Source organism: Ranitomeya imitator, chromosome 4 (genome assembly GCF_032444005.1).
Source record: "Ranitomeya imitator isolate aRanImi1 chromosome 4, aRanImi1.pri, whole genome shotgun sequence".
NCBI lineage: Eukaryota > Metazoa > Chordata > Amphibia > Anura > Dendrobatidae > Ranitomeya > Ranitomeya imitator.
Window position 1 is genome coordinate 474,886,229 of NC_091285.1, and position 21,539 is coordinate 474,907,767.

General features: G+C 41.8%; 1 protein-coding gene across 1 annotated transcript in view; it reads right to left on the reverse strand.

Moving 5' to 3' along the window:
* Positions 1 to 21,539, reverse strand: part of CHRNA7 (cholinergic receptor nicotinic alpha 7 subunit) — a 622,924-nt gene that overhangs the window by 242,064 nt on the left and 359,321 nt on the right. The window contains exon 3 of the mRNA XM_069765888.1: positions 5,135 to 5,179. Coding sequence (XP_069621989.1) covers positions 5,135 to 5,179 — 45 coding nt within the window. The remainder of the gene's footprint in view (positions 1 to 5,134; positions 5,180 to 21,539) is intronic.

Sequence of the window (21,539 nt, forward strand, 5' to 3'; positions counted from 1 at the left end):
GAAGGACTGAGGTCGTAGGCAGAGTTGGGATAAAGCCTGAGCAGAGTCTCAAGGGGGCCCAAATTTTTTTCTGGTAGAAGCCCTACACTGGCCTAAAACATTTACATGTACTGTATATATGTTTTGTGCAACTTCAAATCAATGTATTATGTCTATGACTATGTAGAGGTTCTGTGGACGCTTAGCATGAAACTAGCTACGGTTCCTTTGCCTCAAGAAAGAAAATAATTCAATGCTGAACATGTGCACATTCACTTTTAATTGCATTGAAAAGTTTATTATGGTTCCACACACAAGGCATAAAAATTATTAGGATATAATTTGTGAATCAACTCAAAAGATGGAAACCCCATTGGCAAATGATTAGTTTCAAAGTCACCTTCAGATGGGATCGTCTTCTGCTGGATATTGAGACTATTATTTTGTCAGACTCTGTATTTGCCAGATTTCACTTTGGTTCTTTGATGGACAAGTCTGACCCTTTTGACACATTATGTATGGTATAAGCAAGTAGGTCTTATATGTAAATTCCAAGAGGAGAAAATAATCATCATTAGGGTTGAGCGAAACGGGTCGGCCATTTTCAGAAGTCGGCTGTGTGGGGTCGGCCATGAGGTCGGCGATCTTCTGAATCTGGTATCGGAATTCCGATCCCGAGTTCCGATATATTTGCAATATCGGAAATTGGCATCGGAATCCATATTTAAGTGTAAAATAAAGAATTAAAATAAAAAATATTGCTATACTTACCCTCTGACGCGCCCTGGTACTAACCGGCAGCCTTCCTTCCTTAGAATCAGCGCGTGAAGGGCCTTAGATGACGTCGCGGCTTGTGATTGGTCGCGCGACCGCCCATGTGACCGCTCGCTCGACCAATCACAAGCCGCGACGTCACCGAAGGTCCTTCAAGCACTGATTCTTAGGAAGGAAGGCTGCTGGAAGGAAGCAGGGCGCGTCCGAGGGTGAGTATATACCTAATAGGAATATACTCACCCTCGGACGCGCCCTGCTTCTTTCCGGCAGCCTTCCTTCCTAAGAATCAGCGCTTGAAGGACCTTCGGTGACGTCGCAGCTTGTGATTGGTTGCGCGAGCGGTCACATGGGCGGTCGCGCAACCAATCACAAGCCGCGACGTCATCTAAGGCCCTTCACGCGCTGATTCTAAGGAAGGAAGGCTGCCGGTTAGTACCAGGGCGCGTCCGAGGGTGAGTATAGCAATATTTTTTATTTTAATTCTTTATTTTACACTTAAATATGGATCCCAGGGCCTGAAGGAGAGTTTCCTCTCCTTCAGACCCTGGGAACCATTGGAAACCCAATGCACTGCATTGGGTTTCGTGTTTCGGCCGACCCCGACTTTTTTATAGGATCGGCCGATTTCACTCGACCCGACTTTTGAAAAAGTAGGGTTTTATGAAACCCGACCCGATCCTATAAAAGTAAAAGTCGCTCAACCCTAATCATCATAACATAGCAACACTCATTTACACTAGCATTAATTGTGCCATGGCTGATGCCAAGAGCTCCAGTCCCAAGGTCCAGAAAAGATTCTGATGGTAGATAACCAACAATGATATTGACCTATGCCACTGTATATACAAACATGTTATTACAGAAAAGGTTATTGTCTTATGGTTTGCTAGATATTCTGAAAACTGGAATGCATTTTAGCAAACATTTTTCCCATCTCCATATAAATTGAATTGCAATAACGGCTGCAATGCTTGCAGAATTCTTATTATTAGAAATGTTACAGGGACAGGTCTGTAATAATAGTATGTGTGAATTTTTATTGATAAAGCTATATACATAGTAACATAGTAACATAGTAACATAGTTAGTAAGGCCGAAAAAAGACATTTGTCCATCCAGTTCAGCCTATATTCCATCATAATAAATACCCAGATCTACGTCCTTCTACAGAACCTAATAATTGTATGATACAATATTGTTCTGCTCCAGGAAGACATCCAGGCCTCTCTTGAACCCCTCGACTGAGTTCGCCATCACCACCTCCTCAGGCAAGCAATTCCAGATTCTCACTGCCCTAACAGTAAAGAATCCTCTTCTATGTTGGTGGAAAAACCTTCTCTCCTCCAGACGCAAAGAATGCCCCCTTGTGCCCGTCACCTTCCTTGGTATAAACAGATCCTCAGCGAGATATTTGTATTGTCCCCTTATATACTTATACATGGTTATTAGATCGCCCCTCAGTCGTCTTTTTTCTAGACTAAATAATCCTAATTTCGCTAATCTATCTGGGTATTGTAGTTCTCCCATCCCCTTTATTAATTTTGTTGCCCTCCTTTGTACTCTCTCTAGTTCCATTATATCCTTCCTGAGCACTGGTGCCCAAAACTGGACACAGTACTCCATGTGCGGTCTAACTAGGGATTTGTACAGAGGCAGTATAATGCTCTCATCATGTGTATCCAGACCTCTTTTAATGCACCCCATGATCCTGTTTGCCTTGGCAGCTGCTGCCTGGCACTGGCTGCTCCAGGTAAGTTTATCATTAACTAGGATCCCCAAGTCCTTCTCCCTGTCAGATTTACCCAGTGGTTTCCCGTTCAGTGTGTAATGGTGATATTGATTCCCTCTTCCCATGTGTATAACCTTACATTTATCATTGTTAAACCTCATCTGCCACCTTTCAGCCCAAGTTTCCAACTTATCCAGATCCATCTGTAGCAGAATACTATCTTCTCTTGTATTAACTGCTTTACATAGTTTTGTATCATCTGCAAATATCGATATTTTACTGTGTAAACCTTCTACCAGATCATTAATGAATATGTTGAAGAGAACAGGTCCCAATACTGACCCCTGCGGTACCCCACTGGTCACAGCGACCCAGTTAGAGACTATACCATTTATAACCACCCTCTGCTTTCTATCACTAAGCCAGTTACTAACCCATTTACACACATTTTCCCCCAGACCAAGCATTCTCATTTTGTGTACCAACCTCTTGTGCGGCACGGTATCAAACGCTTTGGAAAAATCGAGATATACCACGTCCAATGACTCACCGTGGTCCAGTCTATAGCTTACCTCTTCATAAAAACTGATTAGATTGGTTTGACAGGAGCGATTTCTCATAAACCCATGCTGATATGGAGTTAAACAGTTATTCTCATTGAGATAATCCAGAATAACATCCCTCAGAAACCCTTCAAATATTTTACCAACAATAGAGGTTAGACTTACTGGCCTATAATTTCCAGGTTCACTTTTAGAGCCCTTTTTGAATATTGGCACCACATTTGCTATGCGCCAGTCCTGCGGAACAGACCCTGTCGCTATAGAGTCACTAAAAATAAGAAATAATGGTTTATCTATTACATTACTTAGTTCTCTTAGTACTCGTGGGTGTATGCCATCCGGACCCGGAGATTTATCTATTTTAATCTTATTTAGCCGGTTTCGCACCTCTTCTTGGGTTAGATTGGTGACCCTTAATATAGGGTTTTCATTGTTTCTTGGGATTTCACCTAGCATTTCATTTTCCACCGTGAATACCGTGGAGAAGAAGGTGTTTAATATGTTAGCTTTTTCCTCGTCATCTACAACCATTCTTTCCTCAGTATTTTTTAAGGGGCCTACATTTTCAGTTTTTATTCTTTTACTATTGATATAGTTGAAGAACAGTTTGGGATTAGTTTTACTCTCCTTAGCAATGTGCTTCTCTGTTTCCTTTTTGGCAGCTTTAATTAGTTTTTTAGATAAAGTATTTTTCTCCCTATAGTTTTTTAGAGCTTCAATGGTGCCATCCTGCTTTAGTAGTGCAAATGCTTTCTTTTTACTGTTAATTGCCTGTCTTACTTCTTTGTTTAGCCACATTGGGTTTTTCCTATTTCTAGTCCTTTTATTCCCACAAGGTATAAACCGCTTACACTGCCTATTTAGGATGTTCTTAAACATTTCCCATTTATTATCTGTATTCTCATTTCTGAGGATATTGTCCCAGTCTACCAGATTAAGGGCATCTCTAAGCTGTTCAAACTTTGCCTTCCTAAAGTTCAATGTTTTTGTGACTCCCTGACAAGTCCCCCTAGTGAAAGACAGGTGAAACTGCACAATATTGTGGTCGCTATTTCCTAAATGCCCAACCACCTGCAGATTTGTTATTCTGTCAGGTCTATTAGATAGTATTAGGTCTAAAAGTGCTGCTCCTCTGGTTGGATTCTGCACCAATTGTGAAAGATAATTTTTCTTGGTTATTAGCAGAAACCTGTTGCCTTTATGGGTTTCACAGGTTTCTGTTTCCCAGTTAATATCCGGGTAGTTAAAGTCCCCCATAACCAGGACCTCATTATGGGTTGCAGCTTCATCTATCTGCTTTAGAAGTAGACTTTCCATGCTTTCTGTTATATTTGGGGGTTTGTAACAGACCCCAATGAGAATTTTGTTACCATTTTTCCCTCCATGAATTTCAACCCATATGGACTCGACATCCTCATTCCCTTCGCTAATATCCTCCCTTAAAGTGGACTTTAGACAAGACTTTACATAGAGACAAACCCCTCCTCCTCTCCGATTTTTACGATCCTTTCTAAACAGACTGTAACCCTGTAAGTTAACTGCCCAGTCATAGCTTTCATCTAACCATGTCTCGGTTATTCCCACTATGTCAAAGTTACCTGTAGATATTTCTGCTTCTAGTTCTTCCATCTTGTTTGTCAGGCTTCTGGCGTTTGCGAGCATGCAGTTTAGAGGATTTTGTTTTGTTCCAATCTCCTCACTGTGGATTGTTTTAGAAATGTTCTTACCTCCCTTCTGAGTATGTTTTCCTGGGTCGTCTTTGTTCGAGTCTAATGTTTTTCTTCCCGTCCCCTCTTCTTCTAGTTTAACGCCCTCCATATATACACATGCATATAGTTTAAAGTACTACTGATAAAACACCATTTTCCTTACAAACTCCAGACACTGGATACCATTGAGGATATCATAAATTCAATAAGCATTTGTCATTTTTTTTCCTGTCATGAAGTATTTACTTTAACTATTTACCAAACTTCAGTTTAATATGGAGTCATTGCAAATTCAGCTTATAAGATCCAGAAAGACCTCACATCTTTCTTTATATTAAATATTGAAATATTGGAATATTGGAAGAAACATAATATCTTACCATTTGTAGCCATATATTCGTCGTTAAAACTTGATTTTTTTCATCCTAAAATGAAAATGAAAATGTGTTTAGAGAGTAACATCCTACTGTTATATTCAATTAATGTTCTGTACTTGTGAAGTCTGTATATTGCTCCCAAGATAGGATTCCTTCATCTTTCTAACAGTTCCAGCTAAGAAAATTTTGAGCTCTGTATTCTAATCACTTCAAAAGTCAGTTATTTATATGCAGCTAGGTACAGGGACGGACTGGGACTAAAATTCAGCCTTGGCATTTAAAAGCACACATGGCCATTCTGTCTCCATCCCCTTCCTCAGATTGAGGTCGCTATTACTTGAATTACCCTACCTGAAGGAAATCAAGATTTACTACTAACTACTGTATATTTCCAATGACCTATATATTATACTTTTTTATTACATGTGTGCATATATGTGTGGCGCCCCTGAGGGTCCAGTCGTCACAGAGGTACTGCACCTCAGCCAGAGGTGTGGTACTCCGCTCTTGAGTAAGGAGGGGACACTACCCAGGACCCACACACTAGCATCCAACACTAGACCTCTATAGGCCTGGAGGGAACTAGGTAGAGGGTGTGGGTGGAGAGAGTGGCAGTTGTGAGGAGTTGTCATGGAAACTAGAGGGAGGAGTTAGTCAGTCAGTGAACAGTGAGAGGCAGAGGGAATTGGAGCTGGGTACTTGAGCAGTGAGGAGCTCATCCTAGCACCAGAGGACAGAGCGAGAAGAAGGAAGATAGAGAGAAGCTCCTGACAGAAAGAAGAAAGAGAAGGGGTCCTAGGGGCATGGGTAGTGAGGAATCCACCCTTGTGGCCCATATCCACGCCAACCATAGTTGGGTGGAGGCACCAGTTCGCAGTAGGGAGCGGCCCAAATCTAGTGGAGAACTACAAGGCTCAGCTAGCAAACCAGAGGCTGTGGTACTTGTATGTGCCACAACCACACATACACTACCGTCCAAAAGTTTAGGGTCACCCAGACAATTTTGTGTTTTCCCTGATATCTGACACTTTTATTAATCAAGTGAGTTGCCAAATGAATTGAAAATCTAGTCCAGACATTGACAAGGTTAAAAAAAGATTTTTATTTGGAATACAAATTTTCTCCTTCAATCTTTGCTTTCGTCAAATAATGCTCCCTTTGCAGCAATTACAGCATTGCAGACCTTTGGCGTTCTAGCAGCTAATTTGCTGAGGTAATCAGGAGAAATTTCACCTCATGCTTCCAGAAGCCCCTCCCACAAGTTGGTTTGGCTTGATAGGCACTTTTTGCATACCATAAGGTCAAGCTGCTCCCACAACCGCTCAATGGCATTGAGATTTGGTGACTGCATTGGCCACTCCATTACAGATAGAATTCCAGCTGCCTGCTTCTTCCCTAAATAGTTTTTGCATAATTTGGAGGTGTGCTATGGATATGTGATCCATATAGGATCAAGGGGACCCAGAGGACATCGCCCGACAAGATCCGAGGCTGCTGGCTTTGGACACTGTGTGTAACGGCATAGGGCAGGAGAGGCGGAAGCCAGCGCAGTGAGATGGCCAGGGAAGAAACATAGGAAGGGGGTTCTGGCAAAGTGGACCCCAAATTACCTGAGAGCTGGCTGGACCACTGACCGGAGGACACAGCACCCGCCTGGTGACTGCATATAAGAACTGTGAGTAAAGTGTGGAAACTGCACCCTGCTGTGTCCTCTAAATTATTACTGTGTCACTTGCCCTGCATCACAACATTCTCCAACATTAACTTTAACCATTTAACTACCCTTGGGCCTAGCTCTACCTGTGGAGAGCTGAAACATCTCTGCTGCATCACCATCTGCCCCAGTGAACCTGAACTGCAGTGTCGGCCATTTCCCTACTGACGAGCACCATGGGTGGCGTCACAAATAAATCCCCTATAAACTTTTTTCCCCTTTCATTAATTTTATTGGATGCCCAGGGCCATGGATTGGGTCACTGCTGCCATGACCACCCCCTTAAGAACCGTCGGACCCAGCCCGAGTACCCCACGGTCCTAGCAGGGGCTTCATATGCATGTAGCATAGTGGGAGTGTCTTAATATACCATATTTTTTGGATTATGAGACTTTTTTCAACCAAAATTTGGAAGGAAAATCGGGGTGGGTGTTATAATCCGAATGTAGCTTACCAAGTGCAGTGGAGTAGGGTGACAGGATGCCAGGTCACTGCTGCAGTAGGCGGGCGATGACAGGAGTGGGGCAATAAAATGTTGTGAGACGAGATGTCCACTTCTGAGATGTCAATCTACACATGCACCGCCTCTGGTGGCCATTTTCACAAAGCCCATTGCGTGGTAATTAATGGGAAATCGAAACCGCTCACCGTTGACATTTTATGAATTCCCAGTGCCCACAGCATCGGACCGCCGGGACATTCCATCTTCCCAGCACGGAGCCTGCAGGCTCGCCCCACTCCTGTCACCGCCGGCTTCCTGCAACTGCAACCCTGCCTCCTGTGACCCCACTCCAATGCCGCCACCCACCCTTCAGTAAGCTGCCGTAGAATTGGACTATAACACGCCCCCCTATTTTATTAATTTTTTTTTCCTATTTTCCTCCCCAAAATTTGGGGTGCAACTTATAGTCCATAAAATATGGTATGTGCGGTCATTCCATATCAAGTGATCCAAATATGATTTTTTTTTTTACCTGACGTCTTTAGATTTTTTTTTGTTTGTTTTTATGAAGTACAACTTTAGTTAATTACAAATTAAAAGTTTTGATTTTTTTTTTTCTTCATCAGTTAATTTTTTACAGATTTCTAAAGTTTTGAAAAAGCGTGGATTTTGGCCTGGTATGGCTTTACATTTTGTATCATATCTCGGGCTGCAATTAAGATAAAGAGATGGGAGATGCATCATTTTTCTCAGAATGGTACAGTCTTGCATTTGATGTGTCAAAAGACTATGTTTCTTTATATTTTATTTTGGAGTAATCAAATTCAAACGTATGTTTTAAAATTGTGAAAACATGCATGTGCGTTACTTGTGTTCTTGTTTATATTTCTACAGGGATTCAACTTGGGACCTATCAAACTTTTATTTTTTTTAAGCCTTGAATCATCTGATTTTATGTTTGTGTGAGTTTCTTCCCTTTTTCTTTTCAAATTACAACATATTGAATTCAACATTTATATTCAACAATAAAGAAACACAAAAAATACCGAAGTGCCAGAATAAATAGATCTTAATCATCATAACACAACTTGCTCAGCATTTTCAACTTGCATGCATTGAACAAACCAAAAGAAAAAAGGTGATCATATCCTCAAGTGTGATTTTCTAAATACAGTCTGATCCTAATTATATGTTACAAACAAGATTAAAAGAACCAATATTTTTACCACCTATTTATACATGGAACTATTTTTTTCTATTATATCACTAAACATGTCATTTATGAAGTGTTTAAGAAGAATAGTACAGTAGTTAAATCCTCATTCTATAAAATATGAACTAATCAAACAATAGTTGGTTTTTACACTGGTCTTTTATCATCAATTTGTCCCTTCTAGTGGGTGAAAAGTCATCTTGTCCATAAGCGCTTACTAGCAATGGCAGTTTCCTTTTGTGTCATAGTGTGTGTGGCCTGTCATGGTGTGCGGCTCCACCAGAGTTAATATCTGATTTTTGTTAGCTTTTAAAATGTCTGGTTTTCTTGGATACACAAAGGACGGCGCTGGACCAGAAGGAGCAAAAAAGTAAATTCTACTTTTTCATTTTCACAATCTATGGAGAGTCCAGTAGCCGCCACCAGCACCGATCATATTCACAGGTCACATCACCAGTTCTGTCATCCATTGCCGATCTTGTGCCGCCTTCTACCATGTCATTGACGTCACTCTCTTTATTTCTGTTTCCCTACATGGGATGACAGTGCGGTATTGCTGAGTCCCCTTTCTGCTTCCTGTAACCGAGGCTTTTACAAACTCTCCTCCTCTCCGTAGTCCTGGTTTGTACAATACATGAACTGGATGGTAAGAATATTTTTCTCCCTCCATTTGAGGAGTTGCCTGGGTGTTAAGATTTGGTGTGAATATGGCCTGTGGAGGCGCGAGCTGCCGGCCTGTCATCTGCTCTGCAGTCACTGTCTACCCCTGGTCATTCTCAGATTGAGCCCTAACAAATCTTCCTCCTCTGTCCTCAACTGCTTCTAAGCTGTAATAGCTAAAAATCATGGATTATTTGGTAATTATAGACCACACTTTTAGACTACAGGCTGAACAGATCTGAATTTGAGATTTTACTTTTTAAAATATGATCCCATCATGATCCCAACTTGCATTTTGGTACAGATATTGCTAGGAGCATAACAGGTACATGTGCAGTTTTTGACATTTTGAAATTAAATGTTTTCTTCGGAAATGCATTTTAAAAATTTACATTTGCATTCGCATGGGTAAAATATTATTAAAGATACTCTTGTGACATATCTGGTGAAAGCCTGTACTGTTCTGAGTAGAATGGTGTTTATTTTGTTTCTCTATCTTTTTTCTAGCCTGAGTTATGAGGAGAAAGGTAAAGGCAGACAACACCGAAATTTACACTTTTTTGGAACTTTGAAAATCAATAAAAAAAAAAAATTATCTGGAATTTTTTTTTCTTCACATTTTGCATTATCTCATCTGACACACTATTACGAAATAACAAAATATCAAAAGAATTAAAAATATAGAGGTAAATATCATTGTTTCACTTGACATGGAATGGCCCGCCTACCACCCCCACTCTGGATCCAGCACCAGTGTGCTCCGCTTCTCATTGACGCTTCCACAATTTCATCTTGCCGGGGAAGTTTGTGCGTGAACCAAAAGTGTCTTTTACAATGTAAGTCTAAGGAGCTTCAGAACGAGTCTCCATTGGCTTCCATTGTAAAAGTCAATTCCAGGTAACTCGTAGAATTAGCTGGCTAGTCAAAATTGTGGTAACGTCACTGAGACGCGGAGCAGAATGGCATTGAATTCCAGGGAAAGTGGTGATAGACAAGTATTTTAATACAGAAACACTATACGCCATACACATATTTAATGAAAAACTATATATAGATAAGAGTGTTGCTATAACTAAAACGTCTGTACTAAGACTGATATTACCACCATAAAGTGACCATAATGGTAGTATTAGTCCTAAACCAGTGCTCTGCAAACCATATCCAGTATGGAAAATAAGTATTTTGCAAGTGTTCCATCTACAAAGAATGGAATGTCTTCACAAAGTAACGTCACAATGGTCTCAATCCCGGGATTATGGTGTAGTATGGAATAATGTACTGCAGCCAGACTACTCTAGTCTTCATTCCAGGTATGGTACCAGTGTTAGGGTCATACCTCCAAAGTGTCCCACAATCCATTTTTCAATATGACAATGCCAGGTTGTAACTGGGAGTAATGGTCAATCACCTCACACTCTTGATAGATGCTTGTGAGAATGTTATTGTACAGATACAGATGCAGCAATAACACAATTCAGGTGCAAGGATAGAGAAAATGGTGAGGCGACAAGAACCTTGGATTATAGGCTGCAGGTGCGCCGGACTTCCCCTGGACCCAGGTGTCCTTTGCAAACAAAATATCTTTTATACCATTCAGTGAAGCTTGCCAACAGTGACTATATGAATAAGACCCTGTGAGGGTTGAAACGTTATGTATTTGTCGCCTCACCATTTTCTCTATCCCTGCACCTGAATTGTGTTATTACTGCATCTGTACAATAAAATTCTCACAAGCATCTATCAAGAGTGTGCAGTGATTGAACATTACTCTACGACGGGGGATTGCCATCTCACTTCACAAGCACCTCGAAACTCGCAAGAAAAGAGTGCTTGCCACACTACCCGGCCAGGTTGTAACTGGGAGTCAGGCACTGCAGTTGCTCCAAGCACAGCCTATTGTAGTAGTCTGAGGTGTCTCCCATGGGCCTACAATTTTTAACCTCCTGGGAGTAAGATTTTTCTGTTCTTTAAGCCAGATGTAAAAGTTACAGCTGTCTCAGAGAACATGTAAAAGGCAAGCTCTAAAAAAGATGCCAAAAATCAATCAATATTTCCTTTATCCAATGAAGAAAGATTTCATCTTTACAAATTCGGCATGTACAGATCTTTGTATTGTCTGACAGCGTTTCTGCCACTTTGTCTTCATTCCCTCAGTGTCAGCGAACGCTTGGACGTTTTACACCGGAGTCAGGGCCGTATTTGCCACTAGACACTTGAGGGCACGTGCCTAGGGTGGCAGGATGCGGGGGGAGCGGCACCTGAGCAAGATTTTTTTTTGTTTGTTTTTTTAATAGTCTGGGGGCTTGCCCGCCCACCTCCCTCCCAACTACGTCTTCTGGCTGCTGAGGGGTACTGGATCTCGCACTGTTAAATGTACTGCACAGGGAGCCAGAGGCGGAAACACATCACACCATAGGCCCCGCCCCCTCCTCGCTGAGGCGCCAAGTTTAGTTTCTGCCTGACAGTCCAGGGCCCGCCCACCCACATCAGTGTTCTGGCTGCTGGGGATCACATCTTGGATCACGTCCCTCTGCTGTACCCCGGCCGGACTGCTGGTGCCTTGGCCCGGGATTTGAAAGATTGTAGCCTTCTGCTCATCAGGTATACCCAAAGAAAATATTTACTAAAAAAAACAGTCAATAAATTTAATCAAATTATTTATTTTATTAAAAAAAGAAGGATATGACACAATCAACAACAATTTTTTGTTATTTAAAAATTATATATGCGGTATATATTATTTCATTTAAATAATTAGTACAAATGTAACTAGTTATGTGGGGGATCCGGCACGTAAAACTGATTGGTAAAAAATGTATATGGACAATTTTATAAAAATATATATTAGAACAAATGAATAAAAATATAATCAGAACTATAATAGTCAATATACATAATTTTGCATGGCTGGCAATTATTATTATTAATAATTAAATACAATAAAAACTAGTATATAAATAATATTAAGTAAACAATATTTCATATAATAATAATATATAAAAAAATTCTCTATAAAAATGCTAAATATATTTTTACTTTTATTTCTATACACCTTAGTAGTCAACTGTACCCAATATACAAATCCAGGAGTAAACCATATTTAAATTTGAGATAAAATAAATAGAAAATGGTGAGAAATAAAGAAATACATATGATGATATAAAATAATAAAACAGAAGTTTATAAGCAAAATATGAATGATGGCATGGTGTAAATAAAAAATGAAGAATAAAATTGTAAAAAATATATAAAAACAAATAATAATAATTGGTGTTGGAAAATTTAATTCAAATACTATACAATGTGAAAAATATAATGAAACACCAAATATATCAAAATATGCAACCAGTGCAAATATGCCACAATAAATTAAGCTGATAAACTAAAAAATATATATAATCAATAAAAGTGTAATAAATATGAACTAATTATATATATGTGACCAATTCATCTATATAGTGAAGAAATATTCCTCCAATAAAAATGCAATAAATATAATTTAATTCTAAATTAATACCACAGGGCACAAAAATCAATATTAGCAGCATGTAAAGCTCACAAATATCATAAGCACATGAACCAAAAGATGATAAAGAGGTGTAAAGAAATCAAAAGTGGAGTGGTGTATGCGGGGGCTGCGGCACGCTTTTCTGGTTTGTATACATGACTGGTCTTATTATTAAATATTGATTTCTTGACACCTCTTTATCATCTTTTGGTTCATGTGCTTACTATATTTGTGAGCTTTACATGCTGCTAATATTCATTTCTTTAGACTTAAATTATATTTATTGCACTTTTATTGGAGGAATTTTTCTTCACTATATAGATGAATTGGTCACATATATATAATTAGTTCATATTTATTACACTTTTATTGATATATATTTTTTAGTTTATCAGCTTTATTTAATGTGGCATATTTGCACTGGTTGCATATTTTGATATATTTGGTGTTTCATTATTTTTTTCCCATTGTATAGTATTTGAATTAAATTTTCCAACACCAATTATTATTATTTGTGTTTATATATTTTTTACAATTTTATTCTTCATTTTTTATTTACACCATGCCATCATTCATATTTTGCTTATAAACTTCTGTTTTATTATTTTATATCATCATATGTGTTTCTTTATTTCTCACCATTTTCTATTTATTTTATCTCAAATTTAAATATGGCTTACTCCTGGATTTCTATATTGGGTACAATTGACTACTAAGGTGTATAGAAATAAAAGTAAAAATATATTTAGTATTTTTATAGAGAAAGTTTTTTTATATTATTATTATATGAAATATTGTTTACTTAACATTATTTATATACTAGTTTTTATTGTATTTCATAATTAATAATTCTTATTGCCAGCCATGCAAAATTATGTATATTGATTATTATAGTTCTGATTATATTTTTATTCATTTGATATAATATATATTTTTATAAAATTGTCCACATACATTTTTTACCAATCAGTTTTACGTGCCGGACCCCCCACATACTGGTTACTAGTTTGTACTAATTATTTAAATGAAATAATATTTATATGTATATATTTTTTTTAAATAACAAAAAATTGTTGTTGATTGTGTCATATCCTTCTCTTGTTGATAAAATAAATAATTTGATTAAATTTATTGACTTTTTTTAGTAAATATTTTCTTTGGGTATATGTTTATTGTTAATATTTACTATTTGGTTATATATTGAATATTATTTGGGATTTCTTTTCTATATAGGATTTTTTTTCTGCTCATCAGGACCTGCGAGGGGCTTGGGCGAGCGCCATCCTTGGAGAAGAGCAGCTGAAACTTTTCTGGGGTTATTGGGAGAAGCCTCCACCTGGATCCTGGCAATTTACTGTGAAGTGCTGAAGCCCAGGACAGCCGTCAGCAGGGCAGCACGGACTTGGCACCAGCATGCCTCTCTCCAAGATGCCAGGCTGGGTGATCCTGCCCTTCACCATTACCGGGGATGTGGATAGTGTAAGTGCACGGCAGAGGCTCGGGGCTGCTCTGTGATGGGGGCGGTAAAGCCGGGGAGCACTGATCAAAGGAGCCTTTGTGTTGGGGGAATGAGGGCTGATACTGCTCTTTGCACCTCCAGGGGATGCGATGGTCCCAGCAATGCCTGCAAGTCCTGGCACCTTCATCATGTCACAGTACCTTCAGCAGATGGTCTGCAGCCGCCTGTCATGTAGGGGTTACTATGGGGGATAATACTAGGTGGTCCCTAGAAGATATTAAACAGGTCCAATATGAGCCCTGCCATCCAGAATGGCGCTGACACTACCGTGGCATTCGGTCTGTGCCTACATGTGGGGTTGTCAGACTTTATGACATTGATTGTTATTGCGACATTGCTGATATTTAGCAGCTTGTCCACCGTTTTCTTTTAGGCAGCGCTGTACATAGTGGTGACGGGATGTATGGAACTGCTAGTCTATGTTCACGTGTTGCTTTTTTTTAGCGCAAATTTAAAGCTGCATTTAAGCTGCTTACAAAAAGCAGTTTTTGCAGTGTTTTGTTGTCTCTCATGCATGTTGATAAAGTTTGGTGCCTCCCCCCCCCCCCAAAAAAAAAGGCTTATTTAACTCTCAGGTTTTTGCACCAAAAACTGCTACTTGCGATTTCTGCTGTGTTTTTAAAAACTGCAACATGTCACTGTCTGCATTTTTTTGTCTTTTTTTTTTTTAAACAAAGGCTGAAAGAGACATTTTGCAGTTTTTAAAAATGCAGTAGCTTTCCAAATCAGTCAGGGAAATAAAACCAAAGTGTGTGCATGAGATTTCTGAAATCTCATAGACTTTCCTGATACTGTAAAATGCAGCATAAAAAAGCAGCGAAAAACCCTGCAAAAATGCAACATGTGAACACAGCCTTATTAGTAATATTTTAGTTCACACGGGGCGCTTTTGCTGCTTTTTTATGCTAATTTTCAGCTGCTTTTTACAGTACCAGCAAAGCCTATGCGATTTCAGAAATCTTATGCCCACACATTGTCTTTTTGTGTGATCAATATTTTTTTTTGGACAGGGCATGTCACTTCTTTCTGCGTTTTCTCAGCATTTTTCACCCATTGACTTGAATGGGTGGTGAAAAAACGCTGCAAATATGCAGGTTGACTTTTCTTGCAGCGTATATGTTGCAGAAAAGTCAAGGACAGCTGGCTGTGATGTCACACTTGGCTCTGCTACATCTAGATGGCAGGCTGTATGATGCGTCCATGCAGCTTGTCATCCAGCAGAGCGGACCCGAACCCCATTCACTTGAATGGGGGGTCCGACAATACAGTGTTTGACATGCTGTCATGTGTGTGACAGCGCGGCAAACACCCCTTCTGATTGGCGGGGAATTCCTCCCCGCTGGTCAGAGAGCCATGGTTCCCACTAGAGTTGAGCGACCTTGACCTTTTTAGAGTCGAGCCGGGTTTTGCGAAACCCGACTATGTCCAAAGTCGGGTCGAGTGAAATCGGCCGATTATGACGTAAAGTCGGGATCGACCGAAACACGAAACCCAATGCAAGTCAATGGGGCAGCATAGTCGGCAGTGAGTGGGGGCCAGGAAAACACCTAGAGTGCCCATTTTAATGTCAAAACCATCCATTCTTCTTAATGAAGCTTGTCAAGCGTAATTTACCTTATAATAATTGGAAGGCATTTGAAATTGGGGGTCATTTGGCTAAAGTTGTGGGGGGTAGGGCTGGTTCAAGTAATTAGTGGGCCCAGGAAATCTGGACCACGTCACGGCAGTGGAGCAGGGAGAGGTAAGTATTTCAACTTTGCAAGTGCTGTGAACCTGAGCAAGCAGGGGGGGCCCACTCGTTGGCATTGGCACTGGCACAGGGCCCCTCAAAGTACAGCGGTGTGTTTGCACGGCGGGGGCGCCTCCCACCGGCAGCAACACTTTTGCGTACTATGAGAGGCCCTGTGCCAGTGACGTCGCCAACTAGTATTCCTCCCCCCACCTGATGAAGGAACCTGCACTTTCATCTGCACCTTCCTCTTTGTCCCCGTGTAAGGTGGTATGGTATGCGGGAAGAGCAACCTGACTTTCAGCAGGGTCACAATGTTGTTGTGTAGCGTGCACGGGGAATGTTGCGTTATGGGTCAATGTACCAGCAGACTCATCTATCACTGGCTGGGCAATGGGCACGATGAAGTGGAAACACAGATATAGGCCCAAAGAAGAAAGTGGGCTAAATGCAGTTCAAAATTGGTAACACAGGAATAACCAGGGGGCATTGCAGTGGAGGACAACTGGAATGAGAGGCTGACACAGAGAGTAGGGCCAAATCAGTAAGTAGTCGAAATGCAGTTCAAAATTGGCAACCGTAGTAAACAGGCGGCACAGCTTTGTTCAGTGGAGGAGAACAGCAAGGAGTGGCAGACACCGATAGTAGGCCCCAGCCCAACTAGTAGGCCAAATGCAGTCTAACATTAACAACTACTTAACGAGAGCCTGAAAATGGAATTTCAGGACAGGAAACCAGGAGAACAGCAAGGAGTGGCAGACACCGATAGTAGGCCCCAAACCAACTAGTACGCCAAATGCAGTTGTTCCATTTAACCACAATTTAATGAGAGCCTGAAGATAGAAGCTCAGGAAAGGCAACCTGGGGAACACCTTGGAGTGTAACACACCATCTCTCTCCACCCCATACCCATTTTGTAGGCCTAATGCAGCGTACTTTTCTACAACTACTAAACGAGAGCATGAAGATTGAAGCTCAGGAAAGGCAACCTGGTGAAAACCTTGGAGTGTAACACAACCTGTCTCTACACCCCACACCAAATTTGTAGGCCTAATGCAGCGTAGTTTCCACCAACTACTAAACGAGAGCCGGAAGATCGAAGCTCATGAAAGGCAACCCGGGGAACACCTTGGAGTGTAACACAACCTCTCTCTACACCACGAAAGGGCTGATTCTTAGGAAGGAAGGCTGTTGTAAATAAGCATTGCGCGTCCGAGGGTGATTATATTCTTATTCGGTATCTACTCACCCTCGGACGCGCCATGCTTCTTGATTTGTAATTAATGTTTATTTGCAATGTTCTTTTGACTTACTCAATTATTTTTTTAATTATTGATTTTATTAAATTAATAGTTTAACATCTTATTGGAAATAATTTAAAGGAGACGCGACAGGACAACACTCGGTGGATGCCATATCTGTGTTAACAACTCCAAAAAACTTTCAGTTAACTTCTTGCAGGAGAAAGAAATTGTAGCTGTTGGACTTTTGTAGTACAGTTCCAGATATTTGTTGTGTGTTTGTTTTTATTGTTAAAATGTCTGCATTTGAGATCTCAACACGATCTTATTTTTTATAATCAAATTAATTTTTTAAATATTTTATTAGGTTGGTTCAAGGGGTACACGGGCCGCAGTAGACAGGTCAGTGGAGGCCTAGTGGAAGGAGGGACCGCAGATGCGCCACTGTTTCACCCATACACAATTAGTAGGCCTAATGCAGCGTAGTTTCCAACAGCTACTAAACGAGAGCCGGAAGATCGAAGCTCAGGAAAGGCAACCTGGGGAACACCTTGGAGTGTAACACAACCTCTCTCTACACCACGGAAGGGCTGATTCTTAGGAAGGAAGGATGTTGGAAATAAGCATTGCGCGTCCGAGGGTGATTATATTCTTATTAGGTATCTACTCACCCTCGGACGCGCCATGCTTCTTGATTTGTAATTAATGTTTATTTGCAATGTGCTTTTGACTTACTCAATTATTTTTTTAATTATTGATTTTATTAAATTAATAGTTTAACATCTTATTGGAAATAATTTAAAGGAGACGCGACAGGACAACACTCGGTGGATGCCATATCTGTGTTAACAACTCCAAAAAACTTTCAGTTAACTTCTTGCAGGAGAAAGTAATTGTAGCTGTTGGACCTTTTTAGAACAGTTCCAGATTTTTGTTGTGTGTTTGTTTTTATTGTTAAAATGTCTGCATTTGAGATCTCAACACGATCTTATTTTTTATAATCAAATAATTTTTTTTATATTTAATGATGTTGGTTCAAGGGGTACACGGGCAGCAGTAGACAGGTCAGTGGAGGCCTAGTGGAAGGAGTGACGGCAGACAGGCATCAAAGGCCTAACATTGGGCTGGCTGTAGGCAAGTTAAAATTGGTTCCAGGGGAACACGGCCATCAGTGGCCTGGTCAGTGTAGTTGTAGTTGAAAGAACGGGACGCAGACAGGCTTCGAAGGCCTAACATAATAACATAGGGCTGGCTGTAGGCAAGTTAAAATTGGTTCCAGGGGAACACGGCCATCAGTGGCCTGGTCAGTGTAGTTGTAGTTGAAAGAACGGGACGCAGACAGGCTTCGAAGGCCTAACATAACAAACTTGGGCTGGCTGTAGGCACTTTTAAATTTGTTCCAGGGGTACATGGGCAGCAGTGTATGGTCAGTGGAAGTCTAGTGGAATGAGTGACGGCAGACAGGCTTCGAAGGCCTAACATAACAAACTTGGGCTGGCTGTAGGCACTTTTAAATTTGTTCCAGGGGTACATGGGCAGCAGTGTATGGTCAGTGGAAGTCTAGTGGAATGAGTGACGGCAGACAGGCTTCGAAGGCCTAACATAACAAACTTGGGCTGGCTGTAGGCACTTTTAAATTGGTTCCAGGGGTACACGGGCAGCAGTGGTCTGGTCAGTGGAAGTCTAGTGGAAGGAGTGACCGCAGACAGGCTTCGAAGGCCTAACATAACAAACTTGGGCTGGCTGTAGGCACTTTTAAATTGGTTCCAGGGGTACACGGGCAGCAGTGGTCTGGTCAGTGGAAGTCTAGTGGAAGGAGTGACCGCAGACAGGCTTCGAAGGCCTAACATAACAAACTTGGGCTGGCTGTAGGCACTTTTAAATTGGTTCCAGGGGTACACGGGCAGCAGTGGTCTGGTCAGTGGAAGTCTAGTGGAAGGAGTGACCGCAGACAGGCTTCGAAGGCCTAACATAACAAACTTGGGCTGGCTGTAGGCACTTTTAAATTGGTTCCAGGGGTACACGGGCAGCAGTGTATGGTCAGTGGAAGTCTAGTGGAATGAGTGACGGCAGACAGGCTTCGAAGGCCTAACATAACAAACTTGGGCTGGCTGTAGGCACTTTTAAATTGGTTCCAGGGGTACACGGGCAGCAGTGGTCTGGTCAGTGGAAGTCTAGTGGAAGGAGTGACTGCAGACAGGCTTCGAAGGCCTAACATAACAAACTTGGGCTGGCTGTAGGCACTTTTAAATTGGTTCCAGGGGTACACGGGCAGCAGTGGTCTGGTCAGTGGAAGTCTAGTGGAAGGAGTGACCGCAGACAGGCTTCGAAGGCCTAACATAACAAACTTGGGCTGGCTGTAGGCACTTTTAAATTGGTTCCAGGGGTACACGGGCAGCAGTGTATGGTCAGTGGAAGTCTAGTGGAATGAGTGACGGCAGACAGGCTTCGAAGGCCTAACATAACAAACTTGGGCTGGCTGTAGGCACTTTTAAATTGGTTCCAGGGGTACACGGGCAGCAGTGGTCTGGTCAGTGGAAGTCTAGTGGAAGGAGTGACCGCAGACAGGCTTCGAAGGCCTAACATAACAAACTTGGGCTGGCTGTAGGCACTTTTAAATTGGTTCCAGGGGTACACGGGCAGCAGTGGTCTGGTCAGTGGAAGTCTAGTGGAAGGAGTGACCGCAGACAGGCTTCGAAGGCCTAACATAACAAACTTGGGCTGGCTGTAGGCACTTTTAAATTGGTTCCAGGGGTACACGGGCAGCAGTGGTCTGGTCAGTGGAAGTCTAGTGGAAGGAGTGACCGCAGACAGGCTTCGAAGGCCTAACATAACAAACTTGGGCTGGCTGTAGGCACTTTTAAATTGGTTCCAGGGGTACACGGGCAGCAGTGGTCTGGTCAGTGGAAGTCTAGTGGAAGGAGTGACCGCAGACAGGCTTCGAAGGCCTAACATAACAAACTTGGGCTGGCTGTAGGCACTTTTAAATTGGTTCCAGGGGTACATGGGCAGCAGTGTATGGTCAGTGGAAGTCTAGTGGAAGGAGTGACGGCAGACAGGCTTCGAAGGCCTAACATAACAAAATTGGGCTGACTGTAGGCACTTTTAAATTGGTTCCAGGGTAACACGGCCAGCAGTGGCCTGGTCAGTGTAGTAGTTGTAGAAAGAAGGGACCGCAGACAGGCTTCGAAGGCCTAACATAACAAAAATGTCAAAACAATGGTATTGTCAGTGCCAGGCATTGAAGGATGTCAGCGCCTAGACTACACATTGGTGAAGCTGTGAGAGATAATTTTGCTAGTGGTAGAGCACTGTTTGAGCTGGGGGGGGAACTGTCTTGTGGCTGGCGGTACAGGCACAGGGCCCCTCATATTACAACGGTGTGTCTGACGTTGGGTGCGCACCACCACCGCCAGAGACACTTTATTGTACTATGAGGGACCCAGTGGCAGTGCCGTCGACCAAAAGCGGCCACACCCACCTCTTCAGACAAACAGCACTCTCAAGGGTCCAAGCGCAAAGTGGCGATAGCACGGCCCCGTGTGGGGAGTTTGGCCATTTCGTGAGGTGGAAACATGTCGTATGCTGGACAATCAGGTGAAGAAAATTACGAGATTGGAAAAGTCATTCAGAATAGTCCACAGGCAAGACCTTTTCATAGGAAAGCTAGGTGTCAGCCGGGCAGGGTGGGGCAAAAGATTTTGAAATCCAGTTGTGGTTCATTTTAATGAAGGTTAGATCATCTACATTTTGGGTAGCCAGACGAGTCCTTTTTTCTGTTAGTATTGAACCTGCAGCACTGAATACTCTTTCTGATAGGACACTAGCTGCCGGGCAAGCAAGCTCCTGCAATGCATATTCTGCCAATTCTGGCCAGGTGTCTAATTTGGATGCTCAGTAATCAAATGGGAATGACGGTTGAGGGAGAACGTCGATAAGGGATGAAAAATAGTTTGTAACCATACTGGACAAATGTTGTCTCCTGTCACTTTGAATTGATGCTGCAGTACCTGTCCTGTCTGCGGTCATAGAAAAATCACTCCACAACCTGGTCAGAAAACCCCTCTGGCCAACGCCACTTCTGATTTCTGCCCCTCTAACACCTCTGGTCTGCTGGCCCCTGGAGCTCGTGTGAGAACGATCACGGGCGCTGTGTGCAGGGAATGCCAGAAGCAAACGGTCAACAAGAGTTGATTGTTTTGTTGCTAATATTAGTTCCAAGTTCTCATGTGGCATAATATTTTGCAATTTGCCTTTATAGCGAGGATCAAGGAGGCAGGCCAACCAGTAATCGTCATCGTTCATCATTTTTGTAATGCGTGTGTCCCTTTTGAGGATACGCAAGGCATAATCCGCCATGTGGGCCAAAGTTCCCGTTGTCA